A 25,876-nucleotide genomic window follows, 5' to 3' on the forward strand; every position below is an offset into this window, starting at 1 on the left:
CGGAGGAGCGACAGTGCGAATGGTTAGTCACACACACACACACGCAGCCCATAACGCAGATCAATATTTCTAACAATAGAGGAAGCCGTTAATTTGCATATACTAACACGAAACTTCAACTTACCAAGTTTCGAATGAGTGTCAAGAGCGTCGCTGCAGTCGCCTTACAGCTTTTAACCCGCCGCCACATCATGCGGGTATATTGAGTCAGTCTTTATCGTCTGCTATACGGGCTACAGAGTGGTGCTATAGTGTGCTGTCTACCTGTAAGCCGCGCGTCGTCTGTTATTTTTCCCCGAGTAGCGTCATGGCGCCCCTCGCCCTCACGACTGTCACAACAAACCAATTAAACGCATAATGTCGAGCAAGGTACTTGTACATCCACCAAAATAATTTTGCCATTAATTAATCTAGCCTTTAGCGCCGATGCCTAGGTTAGCTCGATTTTATCGCGAGTAACCCAGTTCGCGCTATCAATCAATGCTCCGCGAGCTCTCTCATGAATTCTTTAGCGGTGGCGTCGATATACCTGTAAGTCACGTTTTTCAATGTTACACTCGTTGCGTGTTTCAGGGCGCGATTAAGAAGACGACTACGGAATCGCGAAGCCACACCAAGAGCCAGGATATCAAGAAGACCAGGCCGACACGTGCGTCGAGTCAGGATGAGGAGAAGAAGGAAAAGAGAAAGGAACCGCAGATAATCGACGCCAGAGCCGCCGGAGACAGGAAGAGCAGAACCGGAGCTGCTCTGGCCAAGAAAAATCTGTTGCCGGACAAGAACCCCGTAAAGCTCAAGCAGCTCAAGCAGAAAGGACTGGCCACGTCCAAGCCGAGCTCTCATGAGTTTGCTTCTGGTGCTACGAAGAAACCGCTGCCTCCTAAGAGCAAATCTGAAAGTTCTAGCGAGACCACTGCTCCCAAAGTGAAAGGCAGCGTTTCAAAGACTACCAAAGATAAGGTACAGGCCCAGTACAACGAGAAGCGGGGAGAAAGCTCTAGGTATGTTCCAAAAGATGCAGCCACTAAGCTTAAAGAAACTACGTCATCGGAGAGGAGGAGGCGGAGCAAGGAGAAATCATCGATGCCCAAAAGTTCAGAAAAACCTTCAACCTCTAATAGTTCGGAAAAACCCTCAACCTCCAGAAGTTCTGCCAAAGCTTCAACGTCGAAAGCTCCTGACAAAACACTGCCAAGGCATTCTTCGAGGGAAAGGAAGAGATCCAGAACATTGAGCCCAAGTGAGGTCAAAGTTTTGCATTCACCGAATCAAAAAGAAGATTCCAAATATAAAAAGGGCGAAGAAGAAGATGCAAAGAATGCAGAGGATGAAGAGTACAACTACGAAGATGATTTTGAGGTAAGCCAGACTTTTACTTATCAGTATTGGTTCATATCACTAATGAGATTTTTTGTGTAGGAATATGAATCCGATTTTGAAGAATACATAAGCGACTCTCAGATTGATGAGGAATCCGACAGTTTACCAGATTTATATCTGGAACCCATTGTATTACGTACTGAGGAAAAGGTTTGTTCAAAGTTATTCGTCAGTTGAGAGTTATTCAAAAACTATACATCAATCCCTTCTTGCAGAAGAGAACAATCAACAGTGCAGATATTCGAACCAGACACGAAGAAGAAAGTATGCTGGATTCCGGACATTATGAGCTGACTGAGGCAAAGAAAAGAGCAGCGATGGTTGAGTCACTAATGGCAACTAGAATGAAAACACCTCCACCTCCGCCAGAAGTCAAAGATCCAGCTAACCATTCGTATAGGTTCGCTACAGTAAACATAAAATATCAAAAAGAATAAATCGACTTCAAAATGCATCTCGGACTTGTCTCATTGTAGCCTTAAGTAATTAATTGTTAAAATAGTCTTTTTCGTGATTAACAGGGAGGAAAAGCAGTCTGAAAACAAATCTTTGCCATCCTCGACTGACGAAGGATTCGAGGACGCGCGTTCTGGTGATTTTACAAAATCACCTCCAATGTCACAAATTTCTGTTTTGAGTCCAAAGAAACCGAAGGTGAAGAGAGTCGTTGAGGAGCCACCGAAAATTCTCACCAGAGGTCAACTTTTGATGTCTATGATCAAACTTGACACCGTAGAATTGTCTTTATTTGAATCACCACCAATATCATACGAAGAATTTATTCGAAGTTATGGAACTTTGAATACTCAACAGGTCTGTATTTTCGCTATTCTACTCTATAATTTATATAAAAGATGACTGATAAAATTTCTAATGTGCGCTAGATATCTACGCAAACAAACGAAGATAATCTCGATGTAGAAACTCAGACTGATACAAGTGAGGTTGAAAACAAATGGACACAATTTCCAGTCAAGTGTAAAAACAATTTAGAAACGATCGAGGATGTGAGATTGTTTAAAATTGAGCAAATGGGTGTCGGCGGTGATAAGCCAGATTACAATGCATTATTAACTAATCCGTTATATGATACATTGAAACTCAATGAATTCTTGAGTAAAGCTGGAAAGGTTGTACTAGCTTTATTAGAAGAGAAAGAATTCGGTGGAAACATTCTCCAAAGCGAAACGCACGAATTTCCGTTTAGCGAAGGATTTATTAAACTGTCTGTTAGTTCGTTGTCTTTTTTATGTGGCAGACAAGTTAGCATGCTACATTATTCAGAAATGAATAACAAAATTCTCATGAGTATCCATGCTCCTGTTAATGAGGTAATTTTTAATATTTCCACTCAGCTTCTGCGTATTAAGAAACATTTTTTAAATTATTCTCTGTGCATTCAATTTAGAAAATCGAACCTTCGTGTAAGCAAGATTACATAATGGATTCCTGCATTGGTTGTGTTTGGAATGTAAACGAACCGTCAAGGCCGATCAAACTTTTTTACTCGCAAAGTCCTATTACGGCCTGTTGCTTCCATTGTACAAATCATAACATTGTTTTCGCGGGACTTCAAGATGGGTATGTAACCTGCACAGAACATTGCACAAGATATTGCAAAATGGTTATGAATCATAATTCATCTTTTATTATTATCATTTAGAACCGTTTGTCTTTGGGATTTACGGGAAGAGGAAACTTGGCATCAAAGAATCATAGACAAGGTCAACGAAATGGACTGGGTCGTAAGAACTCCGACGTATACAACGGCTGGAAATTGGGAGGTTGAAGCTCATATGTCTTCTGTAGTGGCTATTCGGATCATCTCAAGATTGGGACACGATGAAGCCGAAACTCTGAGCGAGAAATTCGTTTCTATTCAGATTTGCACTTTAGACGAAGAAGGACGTTTAATTATTTGGAGTGTTTTGCGCAATCTGAGTACGAACTCTGATGATCTCGGTTTAACGCAGTGGGGCAAAGTGAAACTAATAAAAAGCCAAGAAGTGTCTTTATTCGCAAAAAGGAATGCGATGAACGATATGAAGAAAGAATTTGTTGACATGAACGTCGATAACGTCGACAGTAATAATTTGTACTTGGCTACTAACGATACCAATATTTTGTACGCAAATTGTATTGGAGGGAGAAACGGCACACCTTATTACAAAATAAATGAGATGGGTAAATTGCCGGTTAAAAGCAAATTTGTATTTTATGTAAATTTTGTAAATTGCATTCAAAGTTTACGCCTTTTGCAGATTCCTGCGGCAGTACAACTTGTATCGAAGTCTGTCCTTTCAAACAATCTTACTTCTTCGTATGTATATAAATGCGTAAATTGATATCTTAGCGTTTCATTTTTATAATCATTAACTTTTGTGCTTATGTACAGGCTGGATGCAAAGATGGAAGTATCAGACTGCATACCCTCAATATAGAAACGCCTCTTTTAAAGTTCAAAGACGAAGACAGCTCTGCTGGAATCAAAAGTATTCAGTGGTCAAAATCAAAACCATTGACTGTCTATGTTCTAGATGAATATTCTAGGTTTGTTTTGCTTTCAATAAGATTTGTTATTTTAATTATTTTACGTTTACATAAATTAAAATATTAAAATGAATTTCTCAGAATCGTCGTTTGGGATCTAAGCAACAGTGATATTCATCCAACTCATACAGTTTCAACAAAAAGTTGGGGCTATGTGAAATGCATGAGGTTATCACCTTGTAATACCAGTCGCGATATGTTGAATCAGTATATGGTATGTAAATCGTAGTAAAGCTGTACATCAAACAAAAGTTTCAAGTTTATCAACAAAATCTTCATAATGAATTTCAGGCTCTTGGAACTGATACTGGAAACGTGGAAGTTCACAAACTGAGAAAGGATTTCTACTTTTCACAGCAGGATGATTTCCTGCAAGAAATGAACACGTTTTTACGATATGTTTCAATTTTATAATTCTTAATTTTATCCACTTTTGTAGATCAACGACAATCTAATTTTAATTCCAACAATTTAAGACTGTAATTACACGTTCAAAACATTCAAAGTTTACTTACACCAAAGACCTACAGATGTATACGTAGATAGAGGATAAGAAGAGTTTTTCACTTTTTAAGAAGTAGTTTGAGCGTGAGATTTATTAAAAAGTAAAAAAAAAAATGATGTGTATCGATATCATGAAACATAAACAAAACTAGTCACACCAAATAACGATTCCGTCCGCAGTTATACTTCAATTATACTATATTGTTATTATTTTTAACTAGCATCAATATTGTAGGTAATATTATCGATACCGAAGTTGTTAAACTACTGCGCAATTAGTTTGATTAGGATAAGATGAATATTGATTTTATATTTTCTTTTACAATTATGACAGTGCGTTAATTTCTGTGTCGATGAAAATTTTGTTGTACAACTATTTTTTGCGCATCTACTCAATTTGAAAAAAATCAATTTATACAACGACATTCTGATTATGTTGTAAAAATCAATATGTAGATATTTAAATATACATAACCGTTAACAAAAGCCCGACTTCTTCACTACCTTTAATTTTTCCATGATATCATACAGCATAGTAGTTTATTTATTACTCAAGTATGACTGACGTGAAATGTGTATTTTATTGGTAAGAAATAAAAAATCTTTAAATAGATTTTACATTCAAGAATGGAGCCTCTGGATGGGTTATCTACACGTGCAAGCAGCAGTTGAACGAAATACTTTTATTTTTTGTAAACTTCAACAACTCGTTGTCAATTCATTTGACTAGGATTTAGTAAATTTGTATAAAGTATCTCTAAATAAAATAAACTAAATTTTATTACAAGTTAAAATGTTTATTATAAATCAAAGCTTACACGTTATTTCAATGAATAACAATAGGTTGCACCTGAGAGCCAGAACACCGCTGCTTAAGTTCTGTCATAAACAACGCAGTGCAATTTTAGTATCACTTTCCATTAAAATGATTTTTATTTCAATCTTTTTCCACGTAATAATAATTCGCATCGTCTCGTAAATAATGCATATTCTTATATTTTTCGTAGAATCCTTACAGCTTATCACAATAAAAACGGCTCTCTCCATCAACTAGTATTCTTTTCAATGGTGCTTTTCATTTTTCCAGCGCAACATATTATTTTATCTCATCTTCTCGTCGCACACGTAAAATATCGTCGAAAAGATTCTATTTGTTTAATAGCTTTGAGCGACACATGAATATTTATCACTCGCCATACATATATATGCCGTAGATATCAATATCTTATGCGTACCATCATTAGGAATACAACCCGAAATGTATTTGTAATTTTTTAACCTGAAGCTTTTAGAATTATTTAAACAGATACAAAGTCACACTTATTGTATTGTTGGTTGAAAAACAAATATGAAAAAAAGAAATAATAAAGTCTGTGTAGTATACGAGTAAGCCGGACGTAAATAAAATTGCAGTGGCGCAAAGCTCTACTTGATAAATTGTTTATGTTTTTTCATCATAAAAGTGTCTTCCTACAGGTACAAACTAAAAACCACGTTTGATCTAGTCAAAATCAACTATTGCTGAACAATTCAATCAGTTGTATGTACAGATTTGCTGAAATTTAACCATTACTTTTTTGATTGATCTACATTTGCATTAAAATCTTGTTTCATACACAGGTATATCAATGGTTATGAAAAAATCAAGTTAATCATTAAGAAAAAAAGAATAGTCCGATAAACTTTTGTTTTTATTCAAGGTTTTCGGGTGTAACATTTTTTCGTGAAGTTAAATTATCAAAACATTATTTCAATAAGTATAAAAATATCTTATCAACGTATCATTTCTTTAGCACAAAAGAAGAATATATAATTATAACTGTTTATCATATACATGAATGTAATGGTTAATTTTCTACAATACAATTACCCAACCCATCGAACTTTATACTACAATTAAGTGGAAAAAAATGACCAATGTATATGTGGGTGTAAAAACCGTGTGTTTCTTCTTTTTCGTAAAATAAAACGAGCTATAAACTTTCAAAGCAATAGCCCCTTAAACTATGTAATAAATCCGCCATTTTGCTATATTCTGTCTTAGTTTAACTCAACGCCAATCGGGATTTTTCTGTCGAAACGCGATTCCAGTGCTTTACCTAATCACATACTTTGTATTATGTACAAAAAGAATGTGTCACGCTCGGCGCGATTTCTATATTTAATTAAAAGCTTCGATCGATGTATACTATGAACAATTGAAACAATATTTGAAGGAAATAATTCATAGGCCCGTAAGCTCTCAGGCGCACGCATATTCGTGAGATACACCGTAAATGCACGGGTTGGTTTTTTCTTTTATATTGAGGAACAGAACGCAGTATACTCAATTACCTTAAAAACAATTTTATTTTTTCTAGTTTTTTTTTTAATACATATTTTATTTATACCTAGGGTAATCTTTGATGCGGCTTCAAGATTTGCCAAAATATTCTATATATCATTCTTCTAAGGAGTGATATTTTATTTGAGTTTATTCGACTATTGCAAAACTAGTTAATATATCTTGTCTAATCTTTAAACTTCATTATCAAAAATCGATTTGATAAACATATTTCTTTACTTTTCTCATCATCGAATGTAAAAATATCTCATCAAATGAATTTTCATATATTTTTCAAATACTTGTCTCCTAATCTTATCTAGTACTGAATTGTTTTTAAGTAATTGCGTATCCATGTCCCCGCCGAGGACACCAAGAAGTGACAAACTTTTTTCGATTTTTTATCATAAAACAAGAAATTAAGCCGTAGAAGCGCATTTTTTTTTGCATCGCATAAATCTGACTACTTAATTGCATAAACTCAGATCAGAATATATATTAATTTTTATAATTTTTTTTCTATCAATTATATCGATAAATTTTTCGAAGATCACACGAGCTTTTATCGTGCATCCCGCTTATATTTCCTTACGCCGATATCACGCGATTACGCCTATACGACAAACCGAAGGGTCATTCTCTCGCACCACGCGAAATAAATAAAAATAACTTAATAATCATAATACGAATAAGGTTTTCTCCTATTCCTATTACTTTTTTCAACTTTTTAATACGAATTCGAACTAGGTCTGGAAAGGCTCAGTATTATGCGCTACGATAAATGTGTCCTGCTGAGCTCGATGAACGCGTTGGTTACGTCTTTTTTCTAGCCAACTCGTTCATGCAAGTCAAAAGCGTGTATGCAATAAATGTATATTGGTAAATGAAAAAAGGACAGGCTATCTATCAAATACTGACTCTCTTGCCATCATTCTCACGGAATATATAATGCAATTCTCTCGCTTTCTCTCCCCCCCCCCCTCTCTTTCTCTCTTTCTCGCCATCGACTGAATCAAAAGTTCCAGCCGACTCTACAACTTGTCTCGAAGCACTTATTTTTGCACTGATTCGCTGCACACTCGGCGATTCGCGGGATATGTGTGGGTGTCGTAGCAAAATGTAGCTCAGAAAAACAATGTAATATACGGGACCGGGAAAGGGTTCGCCAACGCATGAGGACGTTAAAACATCATATAATCAGCCTTGATAATTTCTCGCTTGTAGCATGTTTGTATAATCATCCATCCACCTGAAGATCTCCTGCCGCTCTGTCGCTTTTTAATTTTGTTCTTTCTCGAAGAAGCCGCTGGAATGTGCCGGTGTGAGAAGCGTGAGTAAGTGTGAATCGTGAGAGACGATAAGCGGACGTCACTGTCGGCGTTTCGTTCAGCAATTACGGCTGTTTGGAGCCGAAACGTCGTGGAGCCCGAGAATCGTGGTATGTGTTTGGTGATGATGGTGATGTGACTTATATGCAGCTTACTGGGCGCGAACCATGTGCTTGCGATCCTGGAACAAAAAGAGGGTAAAACTTTTTTGACTAGCGATACTCGAGGCCGATATAGTGATAAACCTCGTATCTTTGACGACTTCATTACATTTTTTTTATAGACTATAGATATAATTATAATGGTAAGTTATCAAATACTGAGATTATTCGAGGAAAGAGCGACATAGGTATTCTCTACAATAAAAAATATGAAGAAGGCAAGGTTTTGATTATACAAATAAACAACAGTTTTGCATTTCATTACATACAAATTTAACTGGACCTCTTGGTTACTTGCATTTCAAAGACACGAAATTGGTAAAGCAATCAACATTGTGTTATTAAAAGAGAGTTATATTATGATGGTAAAGATATTCAGACAGACACAATGATAAAAAATGCTAATTGGATGGAAACATTCTTTTTGTTAATGGTCACAACACAATGTCAAAATACAGCGAAAACAATACATAGTGGCAGGTTTTTCAAACTAAATAGATGGCGAAGCTGCGAATATTAATAAAGTACATAAAACATTGATACAATAACAAACAGTAATCTCATTAAAGCTTCTCCAATATGTGTTTACTTGCATTACATTCAATATTAAAAATGCTCAGTCTACATTTATTGCATAATAAAAATGCATTCTCTCTTGACTAACGTAAGCGTCTTAATTATTGACCATGAATCTCTTAATTTCGACGTTCGTCAACATTTATCGTAGTTATCATATGCACGTAAATTCAAGAGATAGTTTCAGTGTAGTCGATGCATCGTCAATAATAGGGACATATACAACTTGATACGTACGCGTAAGCAACGTCAAGCCTAATGCTTACAAAAATAAAGAAAACGAGATTCCGAAATGAAATTATGCAATCTACTGTGTACGCACCTTTTCAGTCAGCCCAGACTCACTGCTTCGCTCTTCGGTTAAACCCAACGATCCGCAAATATGCTTTTTTTCTTTAGATTTTTAAAGGCTTTTTTCGTACGAGGGCCCGAGTCACAGAGTACTTGAGGTGACAAAACGACAATAGACATTGCGGCGCATACATCCAGGGTGATTAAACATAGGTATACTCATAAATGGCGATGTTAAACACAAATGTGTGTGAGGAAGATTAAAGTTTCAACGTATAATCCTTCAAAACGCTACTATGTGAAGAAAAGATAAACATTGTCCCATTTATTTTTATTTACTTAAGGTACTTAACATTAGCCTAAGGGTAGACTACACTGAAATAATCTCTTGTCTTAATGAAAACATTTCTATTTTACAAAATCTTACATTATGAATCGCCAATGAGGGTTTCTTCAAAAGATAACAATAAGAAAGCGTTAGTTCGAGTTAGTTATGTCCCTTTGTTAATAGAATTAGTTGAAATGTTCATAGAATCAATGATAGAATGTGGATTTCGTAAATTTGATCATACCTACCAATGACATTAAAAATAATTCATAAACAGTTAGTGTGACAGTGTGATAAAAATTGTATGCATTTACGTGTTATTTATAAAATATTAACATTACTCATATTAGAAACTCAGTGTAGTTCACCCTTAAGAATACAGACAGAGGGAAAAGAATTTTAAAATATACAGTCAGTATATTTCATAAACAAGTACAAGTTTTACAAATTTCACTATCTATATTCTTAATTATGCAATTTGTGTAATTTGACTCTTTGTAAAGTCTTTTATTGTCTTAAATCACGCAACTATATTTACATTTATGCAGCTAGGGCCATTGGATAAGGCATTTAAAATGCGCTTACATAAGAGGCTTGCACGATATATATATATATATATATATATATATATATATATATCGATATATATATATATATATATATATATATATATATACACGATCTTTCGTTATAAAATAATTTATTCATCCATTATAACAGTGAGGCACTACTTCGTTTTTCTTTTCCATTTAAACTTCGCGGTGTGTAAATCATCATATAGATAAAACAAATATATAGACGGTCCGCAGAATGTACTTCCGGGAACGACATATACAACAAACGCATACAATCGTTGTCCTACCTATAGCGATAACACAATAATAATAATAGTAATAGTAATAATATTATGTTCGGTGCTTTTATAATTAAACAAAAATAGTGAAAAAAAAACAATTTACTTTCTATTGTACAGAAAGATTAAGCTAAAGAGTACCTCGAACTGTTTACATTGTTAGATTACGCAGAGTAACCAGAGACAGTTACTGCCTCCACATGTCGCCGATCATAGTAAAATAAACTTGCATGTCATAACAGCGAATCATTTTAATATATCGACAAAATCAAAGGCACCTTTATCATGAATTAAAAGCACGCCATTAAATGCAGCCGTGTATTCGAGGTACTCTGTAAATTTGTCAATTGTGCGCAGTGTAAAAATTAATCGCGAAGTAATTGAACTGCAACCAAAATTCATTTATAATCTAGGTGCAAACTCCTTTCTTCCATATACAATCTCAAGAGCACAATCAATCACATCATCTCTGCGGAAAGGAATAAATTGACTCGGAAGACTTCGATCTCTTAGTACTCGAATCATGTATTTGAAAAAAAAAAATTTAATAATCGCTCAATTTTCGATAACAAAAAGTAAAAAAATCCGCGTCATTCGAAATAAAATACAAATTTAGAAACGCTTTTAACAAACATTTATCCTTTGATTCACAGTTTAACCGTCTTAAGTATTTTAAATGCCTTTTCTACTGTGCATGACATATTCGGTATATTGCGATGGAAAATCGCTTTGTCTGCGACCGTATGTCTAGATGATCATCAAAACGCAGAGTCGCAGACTCATATTGCACGAATTCTCTCATATTTCTCCATTGGATGAAAATATTTTATCGTCTCAAGCTCGAGCGCAACAATCCTACGTCTTAAAATAATTTGAGATCATTATACAACAATGATCTGGTGTTTCTGTTTAAGCGAATATGAGAAATATTCCTGCAGCATTTCCTGGCCTCACGATATTACATCAAGCTTTATAGTAAATCTTGAGATTCAGTGTGATCTAGTGGCACAGTAAGACCACACTAGCTTCTGAAGGACTTGTAGCGTCCTGGTTTGGATATTTCGTCAAGTTTCGTTAAGACACTTACGCTCGTATAAACTATCGCGACATCTGTTTTTACCAAAGCGAGGAAACTTGATCAATTTTGACTTTAGAATTACTACTGTTTCAGGTACGAGTAAATGCGTAGATACATTTTGAGTTTATTGAAACTGTAAAAATATCATTGTTGTAAAATATTATAAGTCACAGATGAAAATGATTTGTAGTTAATACTCTTGAACATGCAGTTATTATTATACTATTATAGATTTTTTTTTAATATTATGCACTTTCAGCTCTCCAGTGCTGTGACAGCATCGGCAGCTATTGCAGTAATCAATAGAATTATGTCGACGATGACTTTCTTTTTCGAGAGTTGAGCTGCGAATTCTCCGTTCTGATCAAGACACTGAGAAGTGTGCGGCTCTATTTTTCGTAGATCAACAAAGCGCGTGCGATGACATGACGAGTTTCCTCGCTCTGGCTGACAAGCAAAGCAACTGAGCAAACCAAATACTGCGAAGCCTCGGCGCGACGTGTATACGGTAGCATTAGAAAATCAAAATTCAAGTTTGAGCAAAAGTAATAACAGTACAGTAATACAGAACGTGCTTGAACCATCCCCTACGTGGAGGGATTTAGGCCCAGAACGTTAAAGATCTTGTTTTTAAAACCAGGTTTGTTAGGACTAGCGTCGTGATGGCCGGGCTGTCCTTCGTGCATCAGCGCCCTTTGAACCAGTGGCATGGAGCCCTTTTGAGTTGCAGATCGGTTTGAACATGTGTTGTGTGTGCGGTCCCGAATTGATCGCAGGACGGGAGCCCGGACAACGAAACAAAGAAACAAAAAAAGAAAGAAGAAAAAGGATAGTAGACGAACTAATGGTTAGGTTGCTTGTGTGGTGGTGGTGGTAGTGGCAAAAACGTGTGTTTCACTGTGTGTGTGTGTGTGTACTTATGTATATGCATAATACTTTTTTTTACTACATGCATGCGGTGCGATATATTTATATGTATATAAACTATGTATACTAAAAACGATTATAATATTACTAATACTGACATCAAATTAATAATAAATAGTCAATAACTGAGGTCTAAAAAAAGAGTCAAGGTTATTGAAAAATGCTCTATACATGTATGGGGGCAAGAGGGTGTGATCCATGTTAAATGACACCCGTGTTTATTTATTCTATCGTCGACCACTCACCTCGTCGTGCTGCTCGTGCTCACTGTTGTTCAGACTCGTCCTCGAGCCCCGGCGATTTGAACCCTTTTCATCGCCAAGAATCTGCGCGACCTTCGGCTGCTTCACCAAATCCAGTGCCTGCGAACAAGGAGAAGAAGCGATTTCAGTGGCTTTTGTCGTGGTGATCAAAAGATAAGATACAGACAAGTGAAATTTAAAGGATCATGCTGCTCGACAGTTTAATATTTTACAGATACACGCATGCTGAATGAAGAATCATAGTTAGTGTACGCGTAAAAAGGGCGCATTTTTTGAGCTAACCTTTTTATCAGTGTAATAAAAATATTTGATAAATTACATCTCCCAACGAAGTTACAAAAGATATTAAACACAACATTGATCTTATAAAATATATCGACAAACTTAAACACATTGATAGCTTGTAATTAGACTGCTCTGAATTATAATACTTTGTTGCACCTTCTCTTCAAAAGATCATACTTAAAAAGTTCAGAGCAGCTTATTTTGAAAAAACATAATATGATAATAATATGAAATACACATGCTTATATCTACAAAACAGAAATGTGTCTGTTCATTTAAAAGGTCGATTTCACAACGGAATATCATTAATTCTTAGTGTTTACTACAAAAGCTAACAAATAACGTTCAGACAACGACTTCATATGTCATAAATTTTGTTTATACTTGATTCAAATTATATTCTTTTACGCAAAGACCACATCAAAAACAATCTGACAAATAAAGTAAAAACCACAACTTTACAAATTTCACGTGTCTGTAATCCTCATTACTGAAATTATAAGTCTCATTTGTAGTAATATTATGACAGTTACCTTCCAAAATTTCGAAAAAGTTAATAATTTATTTTCATTCATTATTTGCTGATTTCTTCCAATAAATTATGTCACTTGCGTTAAATTGACGTTAAATCAATGTTAAAATAAAAGTTAGGATAACCATAATATAAATAACTTAAGAAGAAATAATAATATTAATGAAACTTAAAGAAACAAAAATATACTAAAACGAAAATAGAACTAAGATATATGGTTGTGTTAAGAATTATTTTACTTTCATTTGCTTTTTTATGTTTATTTAAATACCAATATATTCGACTTTTTGCATTATTTCGTTGTAACAAATATTTCTTATGCAGTATTATATCGACACAGTTTTCCATCTTTATAATTTAAACTCTTGCATAATTTATTTGTTGTAATTAGGTACGCAGGCCTTATTACTACATCTATATAAATTCTTGCAATCGAGTGGCGATATGAAATTACAAAATATACAAAAATCGAGCAATCTCGAACTTGTAACACTGAAAAATAAGAGTTCGAAGCATTCTAAAACGATGTGAAACCTTTTCGGACAGTTATAGTTATTTCATTCACAATGGTGTCTCTTAAAAAAGTGTCGCGAAAGTCCGAAGAGATTAAAATGTGATGATTCATAGAACGCATTACATGGAGCACACATTCTGCACTTTCACATTTGGCTTGTCACTCACCTGCTGGACAAGCTGCTTGTAACAACAAAAATGGAGGCATTTTTCGTTAGCAGACATACGTGTTATCATACAATGAATATAAGTAAATAAATCTTTTAGTGTTATGAGAATTCATAGAGTCAACTAAGTTAATTCAAAATCTTTTTTTAGTTCTTTTCATTGAAAAAGAATGGAAGTATTAGTTAGACTAAGGATAAATTATAAAGTAGACTCTACCTCTCTTCGAGATCGAATTGCACAATCGTCCAACGTCTCGGCCGCCTCGTATTTGCCCTGTCTTCGATACAGTGCACCGAGGTTTCTGAGGGTAGTATTGAAAGTAGGAGAGTCGACCTTTGCCGCTTTGTGCCAGCCACCATATTCTCCGTAAGGAGCGTTCTCCCTCTTTCTGTGTTTGTTCTCCTCACGCTCTTCTGCTACCTGTTTTAAATTTTACGAGAAATTAATGAGGGTAGCTTGAACAAACACGAAATAAATTGAACTCTCTTATGCAATGACAATGTATCTACCAACGTACAATACAATTTTAAACAAAACAAAATGATGAAGTGAAGAACGTGTACCAATGAAAAACGTGTGTATGTGTAAAACCGAGTTAATGTAAGTTATACTCGATGCTTTATGCTAAAAATGTTTGCTACAGTGTTAAACGAAAAGCAAGAAATAGGAGGAAAGTGATCCTACCTGCCAGATGGGCTTGTTGTCGCCGTCGATAGCACCGAACTCCCTTTCGTGAGCCCTGGTTAGCACTTGTTTGTAGAGCACTTCGGCGTCCTTGTACTTGCCCTGCTTGAGGTAGCAGGAGGCGAGATTGTTTTTCGTCTTGGCGACGTTGGGGTCATCTGGACCAAGTTTCTCTTCGTAGATTTCCAAAGCTCGCTGGTAGTATTGCTCGACTTCTTCGTACTTGCCCTGATTCTGACAGAGCAGGGCGAGATTGTTCAGCTGCTTAGCGACGTCCGGATGATCTCTACCGAGGACCTTCTCACGGATCTCCAGCGCTCGCTTGCAGAGTGGCTCGGCTTCCTTGTATTTTCCTGGAGAAATGGAATTTCGTTATAGCTAGTTTACCAGACGGTTAATTTGTCGACACTGAAAAGGTGATCGCACCTCGTTTTCCGTAGAGGACGGCGAGATTGTTGAGCGTCGCAGCAACCGCCGGATGATTTTCGCCGAGGGTCTTTTCCCTGATGGCGAGAGCATCATTCAAGAGGTTGGCGGCCTCCTTGTATTTGTTCTGGTCACGATAAACGAGCGCGAGGATGTTGAGCATCGTCGCGACGTCGGGGTGATCATGGCCCGAGGTCTTCTCAAGATCCTCGAGGGCTTGCTTGCAGAGTGGCACAGCCACCTCGTAGCGTCCTTGGCTGGCGTATTGGATCACCAAATTATGGAGGGTACGAAGCCGAGCCGGGATCTCGTATCCGGCCGTCACTTGCTGGGCAAACTGCGACGGAGGTGTCGGTGACATTGCTGCAATGGTTTGAATAAGGATGGTTAGCTTTGAGGTGACTTTTTATCTGTGCGCCAGTGTCGTTGTGAATGCGTTCAAGTGTGTGAACTTTCTTCTGATTTTTCAAACAACGTTTACACAGATTATTTCAGGGAATAAGTAGCATTGAACAACATCTATACGTAAAATTTGAATAATATATCACATGTACAATTGTTGACAGAATAGCAAAGCGTGATACTGTAGAGTACGTGAATACTGTGCAAAAAATTGTAATTCTTAATTTAAGACGTAAATCACTCCTTAAGCCTTCACATACCACTACGTACAGTGAAAACTATCTCCACAATCACCAAACCAATATCGCATGATTAATCCTATACATCAAGATCCCACTAATAGAGTACACCAAGAGCATATAAAAGTGCAATCATCGGATATAGTGTGTGTATTCCGCGAGAGAGTTAAAGAAAGTTACACCCAGGTCATTCACCAAGGACACTTAGAAGATAAAAGAAGGGCAGCGACTACATACACTTACTGTTTCGGTCCTCGTTCTCGTCATCGGGAAACAGATCGACAACTGGATCGTCCTTGGGCCGATCCTTGGCGTTCTCGTCGTCCGGCTGTGGATCTGGATCGTACTGCCTCATACTGGCCATGAATTCCAGATGCCTCTTCTCCTCTTCTAGTTGTGCCACCTAGCAAGCAGTGAAACCCGATGAATTTTCAATTCAGCTATTGATTCACCAGTTTGCAGCAGTGTGCAGCAGAGCAAAGAAGAAATACTAACCGCCTGTTCGCTGGCCTGTAGCTTCTGTTGTGTCCCAGCGAGTTCGTCCCTCAACCAAGCGTTTTCCTGGCAGAGCCTGCGCACCTGAGTCCTGAGCTTCTGCTTCTCGGCCTCGACCATCTGCAAATGGCTGGCCAGTGCGAGCATCACCTGAGCCTCTCCCAGGCCCAGTTCGATCATGTCGATGTTCTTCGAGATGATGCTCGCCTTGTCCCTGGCCGCGGGCGCCTCCTGCGACTGCAGCCCGTTCAGCAGACCCGTGTGCTCGACCCTGAGGGCCTCGAGACCCTGGGCCACCGTTCGGGCGCCCGCCACTATCTCCTCCTGCGTCATGGCCGTCATTCTACCGATGTGCTCGATTTTTTTGCTGAAAAATTCAATTTTTTCGCTTTAGACGTTTCGTCGTTGAATTCCCCAACGGTGCTTTTTAAGCGATTTAATGATTATCAGTCCCGCATTGAACAACCCGTCCAACAACGATCTGCAACAATGCAACGAAAACGCGATCAATACTTCAAAATCGCACTACACACTACCACCTTCTCGTCTCCCCTTCGACACCTGCACACTTCCACGACACTTCAGGCCAAAATCCTCATCCTCGGAACGAAAAGTACAAGTACCGCGACGTCGCCGGCGGAAGTGCTATGTTCCTCGAGACGCAGAGAGAGAGAGAGAGAGAGAAAGATTTAAAAAAAAAGAAAAAAGGGGGAACGACCGAAAGTGTCGGATCAGACGTCGTCTGAATCGAGGCTCGAACTTACCCCATGTCAGGGCCGCGTCTGGCTGCTGCGAATCGAAAAGCAAAAGGCTCACGCCGCGCCGTAGGCGAGGGTGAGGAGCACCAGCGCGACCGGTATATCGTCAATAAAGTCGCGCATGCGCGCTCCTGGCACTGGCTCTGGTGGGGTGCGTACATGGGAAAAGGAGTGCGGAGCACGTGAAAATTCGAGAAAAGCATTCGGATGGAACTGGAAGGCACGATCGATGCCGCGACTGCAGAGCTTAGCTGCAGTTTAGGAGAGGGATGATTATCGTTGGATTGAGTGATATTGATCGGCGAGATTTGTACGACCGATTGAAAATTACAATAAATTACAGGTATCTTTAATTCAGGCGCTTGATTAGCATCGATTGGTTGGGACGTAAACTTTGCGAGTCGGCGACACCAAGTTCGTCAATAGTGAATCAGAGTTAAAGTTAAAATCAGTCCGCTCGTCTACTACTATAACACGGTAGGTATATAGATACGCGACTTGAATCTGATTAAGAGGATCGAAAGTGACGTCATGGCGTCTCCTTTTACAAACTGACAGACGTACGAATATAAAGTCAAAAATTATGAAAGGTTTCGTGAACCTTAAAACGATGTATATTTTCCAGGAATATCGATCGTAAGCAATAGTAAACGCTCGAGTAATATCGACAAAACCGTCGCTCCACACGTTCGGCATCATCGAGAAATTTGTTTCAAACGTATTCGTCAAACGGAAGCATTTGAAATTAAATTTTTATTCGCGATGTTTCTACCCGGGAACGGAGCACTAAAAATTCCTTGCATAAATCGGCAAGCATCGACTCGCGCGATCATCATACACTCGAGCCATAGAGCCGTGCACCTCTTACCGCAGGATCTCTCCGCATTATATATATATATATATATATATATATATATATATATATATATATATATCACTCCAGACGCGGCTTGACCTCGGTTAAACCACCATCTCCTCGGTTTTCTTTTACTCCAAGGCGTATAATTTCGCGCCGAAGCGGAAGGACAAAGGGCCGCAGCTTATTATAACCCCCTGACGTCCTTCGCCTTGATAATCCGCCCGGACGAGTCTGCATCACGTATTCATTGCGCTGACTTTTTTTCGCGTATATTACGAAGAGTCGCAAGCGACAAGTGCCTAATTGGCGCTGCCTCTGAAGAATGTCGTCCCGTAGGACGCGGCGTGTGCGCGCGTATACGAGCTTGGGAATTTGCATAGCCGGAGGACTTTATGAAGCGGTTTCTATGCTCGGCGTTTTCATTAATAAAGCATCGATTGTTGGAGGACTAAAGATAGGCGAAGGCATGTACGCGAGGGATCGATTGTGCGGAAGCGCGAACTTTATTTTTATGTGGAATGGAGCTTGGCTGATATCGCGATGGAGGATCAGCTGACGTTCAGCTGACGGCGCGAAATATGCAATAGTTGAAAAGGCGATGTAAAAAGAAATTGCGTGGAAGATAGTTTTTAACAATTCAAAATTCAGCCAATTCGATTGCGCAACGTACATTTCACTGAACGAACAAAAATCTCTGGCCACCCAAGAGAGGTGTCGGCGTTTGAACTTTAATCAAATTAAGGCGTTTCGTAATGTGCTTAAACCGTAAGGGTTAAACAAAAAGATAGACATCCTTGAAACAATATTGAAAGGAAAGAGCGCACAGGGATGCGGATTTCAAAGCGACCGTAAAATAGCAATAAGGCTGGCTGAATGACTTGTGGATGGCGGAAGGAGCAATGACTAAAGGACTGAAAAAATTATGTAACCTTTGTCGGCGTGTTTACATCGGATAGATGCAGTCACTTCTGAACTCGTTTTGTAACTTCTGCTTGATGTTCATCGAACAATTCTGATTATTCATAGAAAAAGGAGCCTAGTATTATTTTCATAAATTATACTGCTATTGTTTGCTCGACGTCCAAGTTAGCGAAATGAAAGACTCGCTGATGCTTATACTCCGGATATTGCGGTTACTCGGTACGACTAGCTTCGTTTTATTTTGTTTCCATCCCCGATTGCACAGTGCTGTATACAGTTCGATTTGACAATAACAATACGAGCTGATTCATCATCTGCTTTGGAGTTATATTGCATCGGTATAATAACCACGAGAAAGCCTTTGTGCGACGATGAAGCCGTTGCTTACTGAGCACACGGTATTAGATTTACATAAGCCACCAACGCTGCAGCTTACTTTTGAGTTTCGCATGAACAACGCGTTTTTTCCCGACAGGGTACATTATTTTTCTCATTCGAAATTCGCAACTTTCAACACACGACTGAGCTGTTGTGTAATTTGAAGCCCAGGGCTGCCGCTGCGGGGTGAGATATCGGCAAAAAGATTGTAAGCGGCTCGTCTCGAAACCGCAGCTCCGGCATATTCGATATCGCAGAGAGGACGACGGCAGAGGGACAACCGGAAAGCAGGAGTTGAGAGATGATCGATAATGGCAGAGGTGCCGGAGTTGGACAAATATGTTGGCGAAAAAAGTGCATCCTGTCTGTCGAAGGGAAATGCGCGAAGCCATTATTCGCACATAATTAAAACGCGTTTCGGATACTCTGTCACAGCGAGGCTCAGCGTGCAGTTTGAAAGTCGTATTTTTTCAAAGTTAAAATATTCAAAACGCCGACAGTCTCCGGCGCAGCGAAGGTAAACATTATCTCGCATCGCTGCAACCTGTACCTCCGGAATAGCTTCCCCCAAATGAGCATTCCCTCGCGCTCCATTGAACCGAACGCTTCCACACAAAATAACAGGTGCGTGTAATTAAAGCACAACAAACGCTCGTGCTTTTCCTCCGAATCTCAGCTGCTTCCCACCAGAGACGCATACAACAGACCCAGGCGATCATTCATCCCGTGTAGAACCAATCTCACCGTGGTTATTGCCGCGAACGAGCGTTATCATTTTCTTCCGATAAGTATCATCGACCATTGAAATATTGAAATATTGAATTCTGGAACGGACTTTGATGAAGAGCGGTGCAAGTGAATTTCCAATTGAAAGTATGCGCGAGGGTGAATTATGTACCGATGGCGAGATGTGCGTCACTGCGACCTAACCTCTCGCGATTTTCGTGCTATAGGAAACTCTAGTTCTAGCTTAACCAAAATTCGTTATCAGGCTCTTTCCTCGCTATTTTGTGCAAGTAGACGTAAACGCGTTAATCGACTTTCATCCGTAGTTTAGTTCTGAAAAAATGCACGTGACACTCGAAAAAAGGGAAGATCGAAGCTACGGACGGGTCGTTGTAATTGCACGAGCTGTACCCATCATACTCACATTCTGTAAGCATTCAGCGTCTTTGACATATCCGTCCTACCCATTGGTAAGGCCGCTTCCTCCCCTTCGATGGTAATACCAACAGACCACTACACTACAATCACCAGATTAAAAAAATAAATCCTGAAATCTCACTATCCACCTATCGATCACACCGCCGTCGCATATCTGCACACGGATGCGCCCATCCACTGCACACGCGCACGTGTGCACTAAAGCTCCGCAGCGACGCCGAGCGCGTCGAACGCCGTACTGCTGGCTTCTCTCGCTCTTCCTTATATTCCTGGGGGCCACCCTCGAGTCGGGGGGTTGCGCGAGTCGCGCCTGCGCACGATTACGCCCCGCGCTGTGTCGTATACAGAGTATTATACAGAGTTGACGTAACGATTGGTTCAGTGCCTCTTCAGTCCTCGTTTTTTTTTTTGCACTCGCACTGTAGTACTACTGGCGATGGTGAGGAGGTATTTTTTTAATGACGGGGTTAATGACGCTAAAGGGCCCCGTCTGCTGTTTTAATTGAGCCAGAGGGTGGGGTACACACGCACGTTTTGGTTTTGTTCAGTCTGCGCGGGGCTGATGTTTTATGCACGAGCTGGAGGGATTCCTTTGGGGAAAAGGGTGGATCGGCAGAGGGATTTCGCAGCGGTGCAGCGAGGTGGAATTTTTTCGAAAAGGGCTCCTCTGATTGGAGCCCGATCGAAGCGGCACTCGTCCCGAATTTTTAATAGCTGATTTAGCCATCGTCCGCAATTAAGGACTTCCGCGTCTTGGAAAATCAACGAGTCAACGGCGATAATCGCAGCTTAAGCCGGGACAAAACGGAAATATCAGAGCGATAACCGTCGTAATCTCGGCTAAGCATCGTAAAGAGCCTAATAACCTGTGGCTGCGTCGGTGCGCCGAGAGCTAATTAAGACACGGTGATGCGCTTCAGGTGTGCGCGTGTATAACGTGTATAGCCTACATCTTCCGAAGAGTCAGCCGAGTAGAAACGTAGGGGTCCCTTATCGGGATTCGCCTTTGAAGCGGCCCTGACGTGGCAACTTTGTTCGTTCGTTCGTTCGAGAGAGAGAGAGAGAGAACGAAGTAACCCGAGGAGTGCAGGTGAGAGACGCGTTATAATTTTCCAGGCGGCTGTGTAAGAGAGAATGCTCGACTGTTCGTGTTGGAGAAAGTCACCCATTTTTTCTGAATTTTACTGCAGAAAAAAATTGGAACCGTAAGATAAAGGCCTTATTTAGGAAATCAATATAAACTTTACACGGCTGTAAGCCCTCTCTCGTCCACCTTCGCGATCCAACTGCGGTGCACACAATAGCGCAACTCTGTCATCGAGTTCTCACATTCCTCTTCTTTTTATCTCGGCCTCGGGATGTGCGCGGGGCAATTAACTCGCTTTTTTATCTCGACTGTATCTCCCCCTACCAGCCGTATCGCGAAAAAACGAACATCAAAAAGTTTTCCTTTTTTTCGCCGCGCAAAACTCAGGGATGTGTGTGTGTGTGTGTGTGACAAATTGAAATTTCGAAATTACTCGAGCCGAACAATAAGCCAGACGGCGAAAAACCCGATTAGACAAGGACGAGGCGATGGAGAGTCTATATACACTGCCCACCTCCCGGCGTCTGGTGAAAGAGGAGAAGTGGGGGGATAGAAGGAGACGGCAGAGAAACGCCGACGAATCGATGTGTATATAGGTATACACGAGGTCGTCTGGACCCGATGATTCACCATCGCGGCTCTATACGTCACGCACTTTATGTGCCATGTGCGCGCGCCTGCCTGCCTGCCTGCCTGCCTGTCGCTAAGTAGCCGAGCTGAGTTTGCTGAATTTTATCATCCTCCCTGGATTTAGATTGTTTATTTATTTTTTCGCAGTTTTACCGCTGACCGAGTGCAGAGATAGTGCGCTATCTCAATCCAACGGTGCACGGCGTAGATAGATAATCGAAGCGGTAAACTTCACAGTTAAGCAATATAGCAACGAATTCGCGAGTTTTCTAGATTTTATGGCTACGCATAAATGATATTCCTACGCGCAGCGGTGTCATAATCGCTATCGAATTTCCGCAGCTGCGGTGCGTGCGACTATACGGAATGTCGATCTGACGTTTAGAACCAGTATACTCCTTGCGCCTATAGTGTCACAGACCATAGCAAGGCAAAGGCTGCACTCGATTTGCGCCTATAAATAAACCCGCGGACGGCTACGCGACGTGTGTCTTTTGCGAATTTTTGCGAGGGACACGCTGCACTGTATTTATAGGCTGAGGGAAATCGCGGCGGCGATTAAACAATTAGCCGACCCTAGAGAAGAAAGAGAGATTTCGGAAGCAAGAAAAATACTTTCTAAAGGATCGCACGGCCATACATCAAAGCTCGCGCGCATTGCCTGCGTGAAAGTCGGCTGCTCCAAATCAATTTTTCAATTTTTCTCCCCTCCCCCCCCCCCGCACCTCTGTGTCGACTCGAAATATATCTATATGTTAATGACGATCGTTATAAACTTGCGGCTGCGATTGATGATAAAGATATCGTATCGATTAGAGAGAAATTAATCGCTGAAAAAGCTGGCTTTCTGCGGAAACAGTCGCGCAGAGTGAAAATTCGATGAATCACTCGCGAAAAAAGTGGAACCCGTGAGGACTCGTAGACTCGTAGATCGGGCGTTGCGTGTGATGCGGCTGAAAGTTTGCCGCGTCCGCGTAAACTTTCATACCCCCGAGGATGAATCAGAACGAGTCGAAGAGAAAGATGCAGTAGAATAATTATCGTCGGAAGCTGTTGCTCGAGCTCTAACACGGCAGAACAACCAATGTCTTGAAATCTAGGTAATTTAAATTGGCTAATGAATTATTCATACAGGAAGTATTGATAATGCTGTGGAGATCTTAAATTGAACGTGGAAGCAGTATAATTCCATTGATAAGCCAAGCAAACCCATTACCGGATCATATATTCTAAACCGCATGAAAGGACAATCGCACGTCTAATTAAAACCGTTACAAGCGCAGTTAAATATCGAAGTCCATCCACACGCCATAAGCAGGTCACCGGTAGCGACCATAACGCGCCATCTTGCAGGTGCATCGAATCCCATTGGCCGATATTATATCATCGCACATAGGCGCCTCGACGGCTGACTTGGCGTCGAGACAATGAGGATGGAGGTGCGTACGGAATCGCAATTACAGACGCACGCGTTAATATTCCCGGCGACCGCTTCTTTTGCTCCGGTGAATGGAGAGTTGCCCTGCAGGTGAGAGAGACAGAGAGAAGAATAAAAAACAGTTACACAGGTATAAATAGAGCGGGAAGACAATGTCACGGCTGTGGGACTATTTTTGGTGATGGATGCTGGGGTTTATGGTTGATCGATGCTGTTTATGAGGGACCCCTTGTACTGTTAGTGAACACCTATATTGAAAACGATTTCATTGTACCAGCTGATTCAATTTCGATAATGAGTAGTGTTGAGAAAATCAATACTATTCAATTTAATTTTCATCTAAGTAAGAAAGTATCTTGTAATGAACATTGACAGGATGAAGCCAATAAAAGTGCATTATAAATTTGATTACATAGGGCAATTCTAATCCAATTATTCAGTTCTGATCAAAATATCTTGATTAATTTGAAAAACTCTGACATCTATTTTTAAGAACACAGTCATCAACCTTATTGTTACCCATGCAAAGCCTAAAAAACTTGATCCGTCCCCAAGTCAATCCATCCTGCGCAGAGCAAACTCAAACACTTCTTGAGCTCATCACTATCCAGAGCCGAACAAGCCACAAAAAGTGTCAGCTCCTCTCCCACGGCAGGAAGATGACAAGCTTCTCTTATTCTCTCTCTCTCTCTCTCTCTCTCACCTGGCTCCTCCAAGTCGCTCGCGCGGGAACGGTCATGGTCAGTGGTTTTCCGTCACGGTATCGCGATGACGCCTCGCGGAAACCGATTAAAAGGATCAACTTCCGGTCGCACCTGCCACAGGCGTGGCTGCTGTCTCTTTTCACCGCGAGCAAAAACAGCCGCGACCTTTACTCCCTCGTCACTCATCCAATTCTTACACTTTTCGCACTGGCGGGGAAAACTCACTCTTGAGAACGGTCCATGCAGGACAATCCTTCCGGCCGAGGTGTCTGCTCCCCTCAGTGACTCATCACCCTCCTCTCGCTCTCGTCCTCTTCTCGTGTCCGACGTCCTGCGAGCAGAAAGAAAAACGGCCGATAAGTCGACGTCGTCCAGAACAATCGAAACATATGAAGATAGACCGAGCACAGGGCATAGCACCTTCCGCGAGACGCGGGGACCCAACCTAACCTTGAAAATGGAATTTCACGCTTGGAACGTATGCGCAATGTGTGTGTGTGTGAAACGCGACCGCAGAGAGATATCGAGTAAAAAAGGAGTGTCGCGAGGTAGACGCTTTTCCGCCCCCGCGAAAATTGAGGTTAGGATGGACTGAGCAGTGCACCTGTGAGCACTGCTGCTCGCGCACAAAGGAAAATCCGACAAACGGACTTTCACGGTAGTCCGGCAGTGTGCGAGTACGGGCACACTGCCTACACCTCGTCGCCGTGACAGAATGGACTGTAAGATGGTGGCGCGAGCGAGAGTCGGCCAGTGCCTCTGGTATGTCTCGGGTACCTGGCAGCTAGAACTCACGACGTCCGCTATCAAGTGCTTACCGTTTTCTCGCGCGTGTTCGCTTGTCGGGAGGATCGTCGTCGGAGCTGGGGGACGGGGAAACAGAAAACACACTGTATGCCAGCTGCGGTTGGCGCACACCACCGATGCACGGGAAAGTCAGTCGACGGAGATGTGCGTGCGCGAGTCGGCCGCCGCGCACCTACAGTCTACGCTGCTATACTGACTCTATAGTGTGTAGACTGTGTATTATTCAACGCGAGTTTGGAAAGAGAGAGAGAGAGAGAGAAGCACACGCCGACGGGCCAACGATCGCGGGCTGACGCAGCTCTGCAATCACATTGAAATTGGATGTTGACAGTTAGGCGGCAGCACTGGACGGCCGGAGTTCCCTGCGCGAGATATCGATGCTGCGTGGCGGGAAGTTTGAATTCTGAACTGATAAAAATTAGCAGGTGATTCATCCGATGGACATGTGGTTTTCGCTCATTAAATTTTTAATAGGTCGTAGCGTATGTAGCGTCGTTAATGCCATTCGTCGCGCTTTGCAGGCTTCCAGTAAAAGAGGAAGCGAAGCCGGGACCTTGGCTCAGCGTATTTGCTTAGATTGTTAAATAACAAATTTTAAACAATCTACAACGACCAGAAATTTTCATTGCGGTAGCTAATTTGTTGACGAATTATGTCTAACGACTGCGTATGAGCTCATCTACTTCGTAAACATGTGTAATGTTAACATGCAACATCCCAAATACAAAGGCGTTACTTTACTACGCCAATTAGGCAGATTGAGATCTTCACCCGTTTCAATGACATTCCGCGAAACTCAGATGGGTAGATACATCAATGATGAA

At 40.5% G+C, this 25,876-nt stretch overlaps 2 protein-coding genes across 16 annotated transcripts; one reads left to right on the top strand and one right to left on the bottom strand.

Annotated features, from left to right (window-relative positions):
- Nucleotides 1-154: 154 nt before the first annotated feature.
- Nucleotides 155-4,549, top strand: LOC100116082 (WD repeat-containing protein 60). Its single transcript, XM_001600588.6, has 12 exons — nt 155-369; nt 574-1,359; nt 1,420-1,530; nt 1,596-1,780; nt 1,902-2,193; nt 2,265-2,711; nt 2,789-2,961; nt 3,044-3,564; nt 3,642-3,700; nt 3,776-3,930; nt 4,012-4,144; nt 4,222-4,549. Exons 1-12 carry the CDS (start codon nt 358-360, stop codon nt 4,342-4,344), a joined length of 2,997 nt encoding a protein of 998 aa, XP_001600638.2. The 5' UTR covers nt 155-357; the 3' UTR covers nt 4,345-4,549.
- A 647-nt stretch (nt 4,550-5,196) lies between these two features.
- Nucleotides 5,197-25,348, bottom strand: LOC100116045 (kinesin light chain). 15 transcript variants are annotated; one of them, XM_016989774.3, is made up of 11 exons: nt 25,064-25,348; nt 24,471-24,576; nt 16,307-16,673; nt 16,049-16,214; nt 15,171-15,533; nt 14,745-15,097; nt 14,277-14,480; nt 14,061-14,072; nt 12,545-12,661; nt 9,145-12,088; nt 5,197-8,266 (listed from the first exon to the last, which is right to left on the bottom strand). In XM_016989774.3, exons 2-10 carry the CDS (start codon nt 24,485-24,487, stop codon nt 11,960-11,962), a joined length of 1,728 nt encoding a protein of 575 aa, XP_016845263.1. In that variant the 5' UTR covers nt 24,488-24,576; nt 25,064-25,348; the 3' UTR covers nt 5,197-8,266; nt 9,145-11,959. The 15 variants fall into 15 exon arrangements, with proteins under 15 accessions (XP_016845263.1, XP_032454746.1, XP_031786491.1 ...); XM_032598855.1 differs by having other exon boundaries at nt 16,055-16,214; nt 25,064-25,246; XM_031930631.2 differs by lacking the exon at nt 25,064-25,348 and adding an exon at nt 24,696-24,939.
- Between the last annotated feature and the right edge of the window lie 528 nt (nt 25,349-25,876).

The sequence above is a fragment of the Nasonia vitripennis genome, chromosome 4 (genome assembly GCF_009193385.2).
Source record: "Nasonia vitripennis strain AsymCx chromosome 4, Nvit_psr_1.1, whole genome shotgun sequence".
Classification (NCBI taxonomy): domain Eukaryota; kingdom Metazoa; phylum Arthropoda; class Insecta; order Hymenoptera; family Pteromalidae; genus Nasonia; species Nasonia vitripennis.

What these genes read in the sequence shown, in the direction of transcription:
- LOC100116082 (XM_001600588.6), top strand. An exon ending in TTCGCGGGACTTCAAGATGG is followed by an intron (nt 2,962 to 3,043) that starts GTATGTAACCTG and finishes ATTATCATTTAG; the next exon opens with AACCGTTTGTCTTTGGGATT. An exon ending in GTTCTAGATGAATATTCTAG is followed by an intron (nt 3,931 to 4,011) that starts GTTTGTTTTGCT and finishes TGAATTTCTCAG; the next exon opens with AATCGTCGTTTGGGATCTAA.
- LOC100116045 (XM_031930630.2), bottom strand. Translation starts at nt 20,416, where the DNA reads ATGGGTAGGACGGATATGTCAAAGACGCTGAATGCTTACAGAAT. An exon ending in TACAGGCCAGCGAACAGGCG is followed by an intron (nt 16,215 to 16,306) that starts GTTAGTATTTCT and finishes ACTGCTTGCTAG; the next exon opens with GTGGCACAACTAGAAGAGGA. An exon ending in AGCACGAGCAGCACGACGAG is followed by an intron (nt 12,089 to 12,544) that starts GTGAGTGGTCGA and finishes GCAACTCAAAAG; the next exon opens with GGCTCCATGCCACTGGTTCA.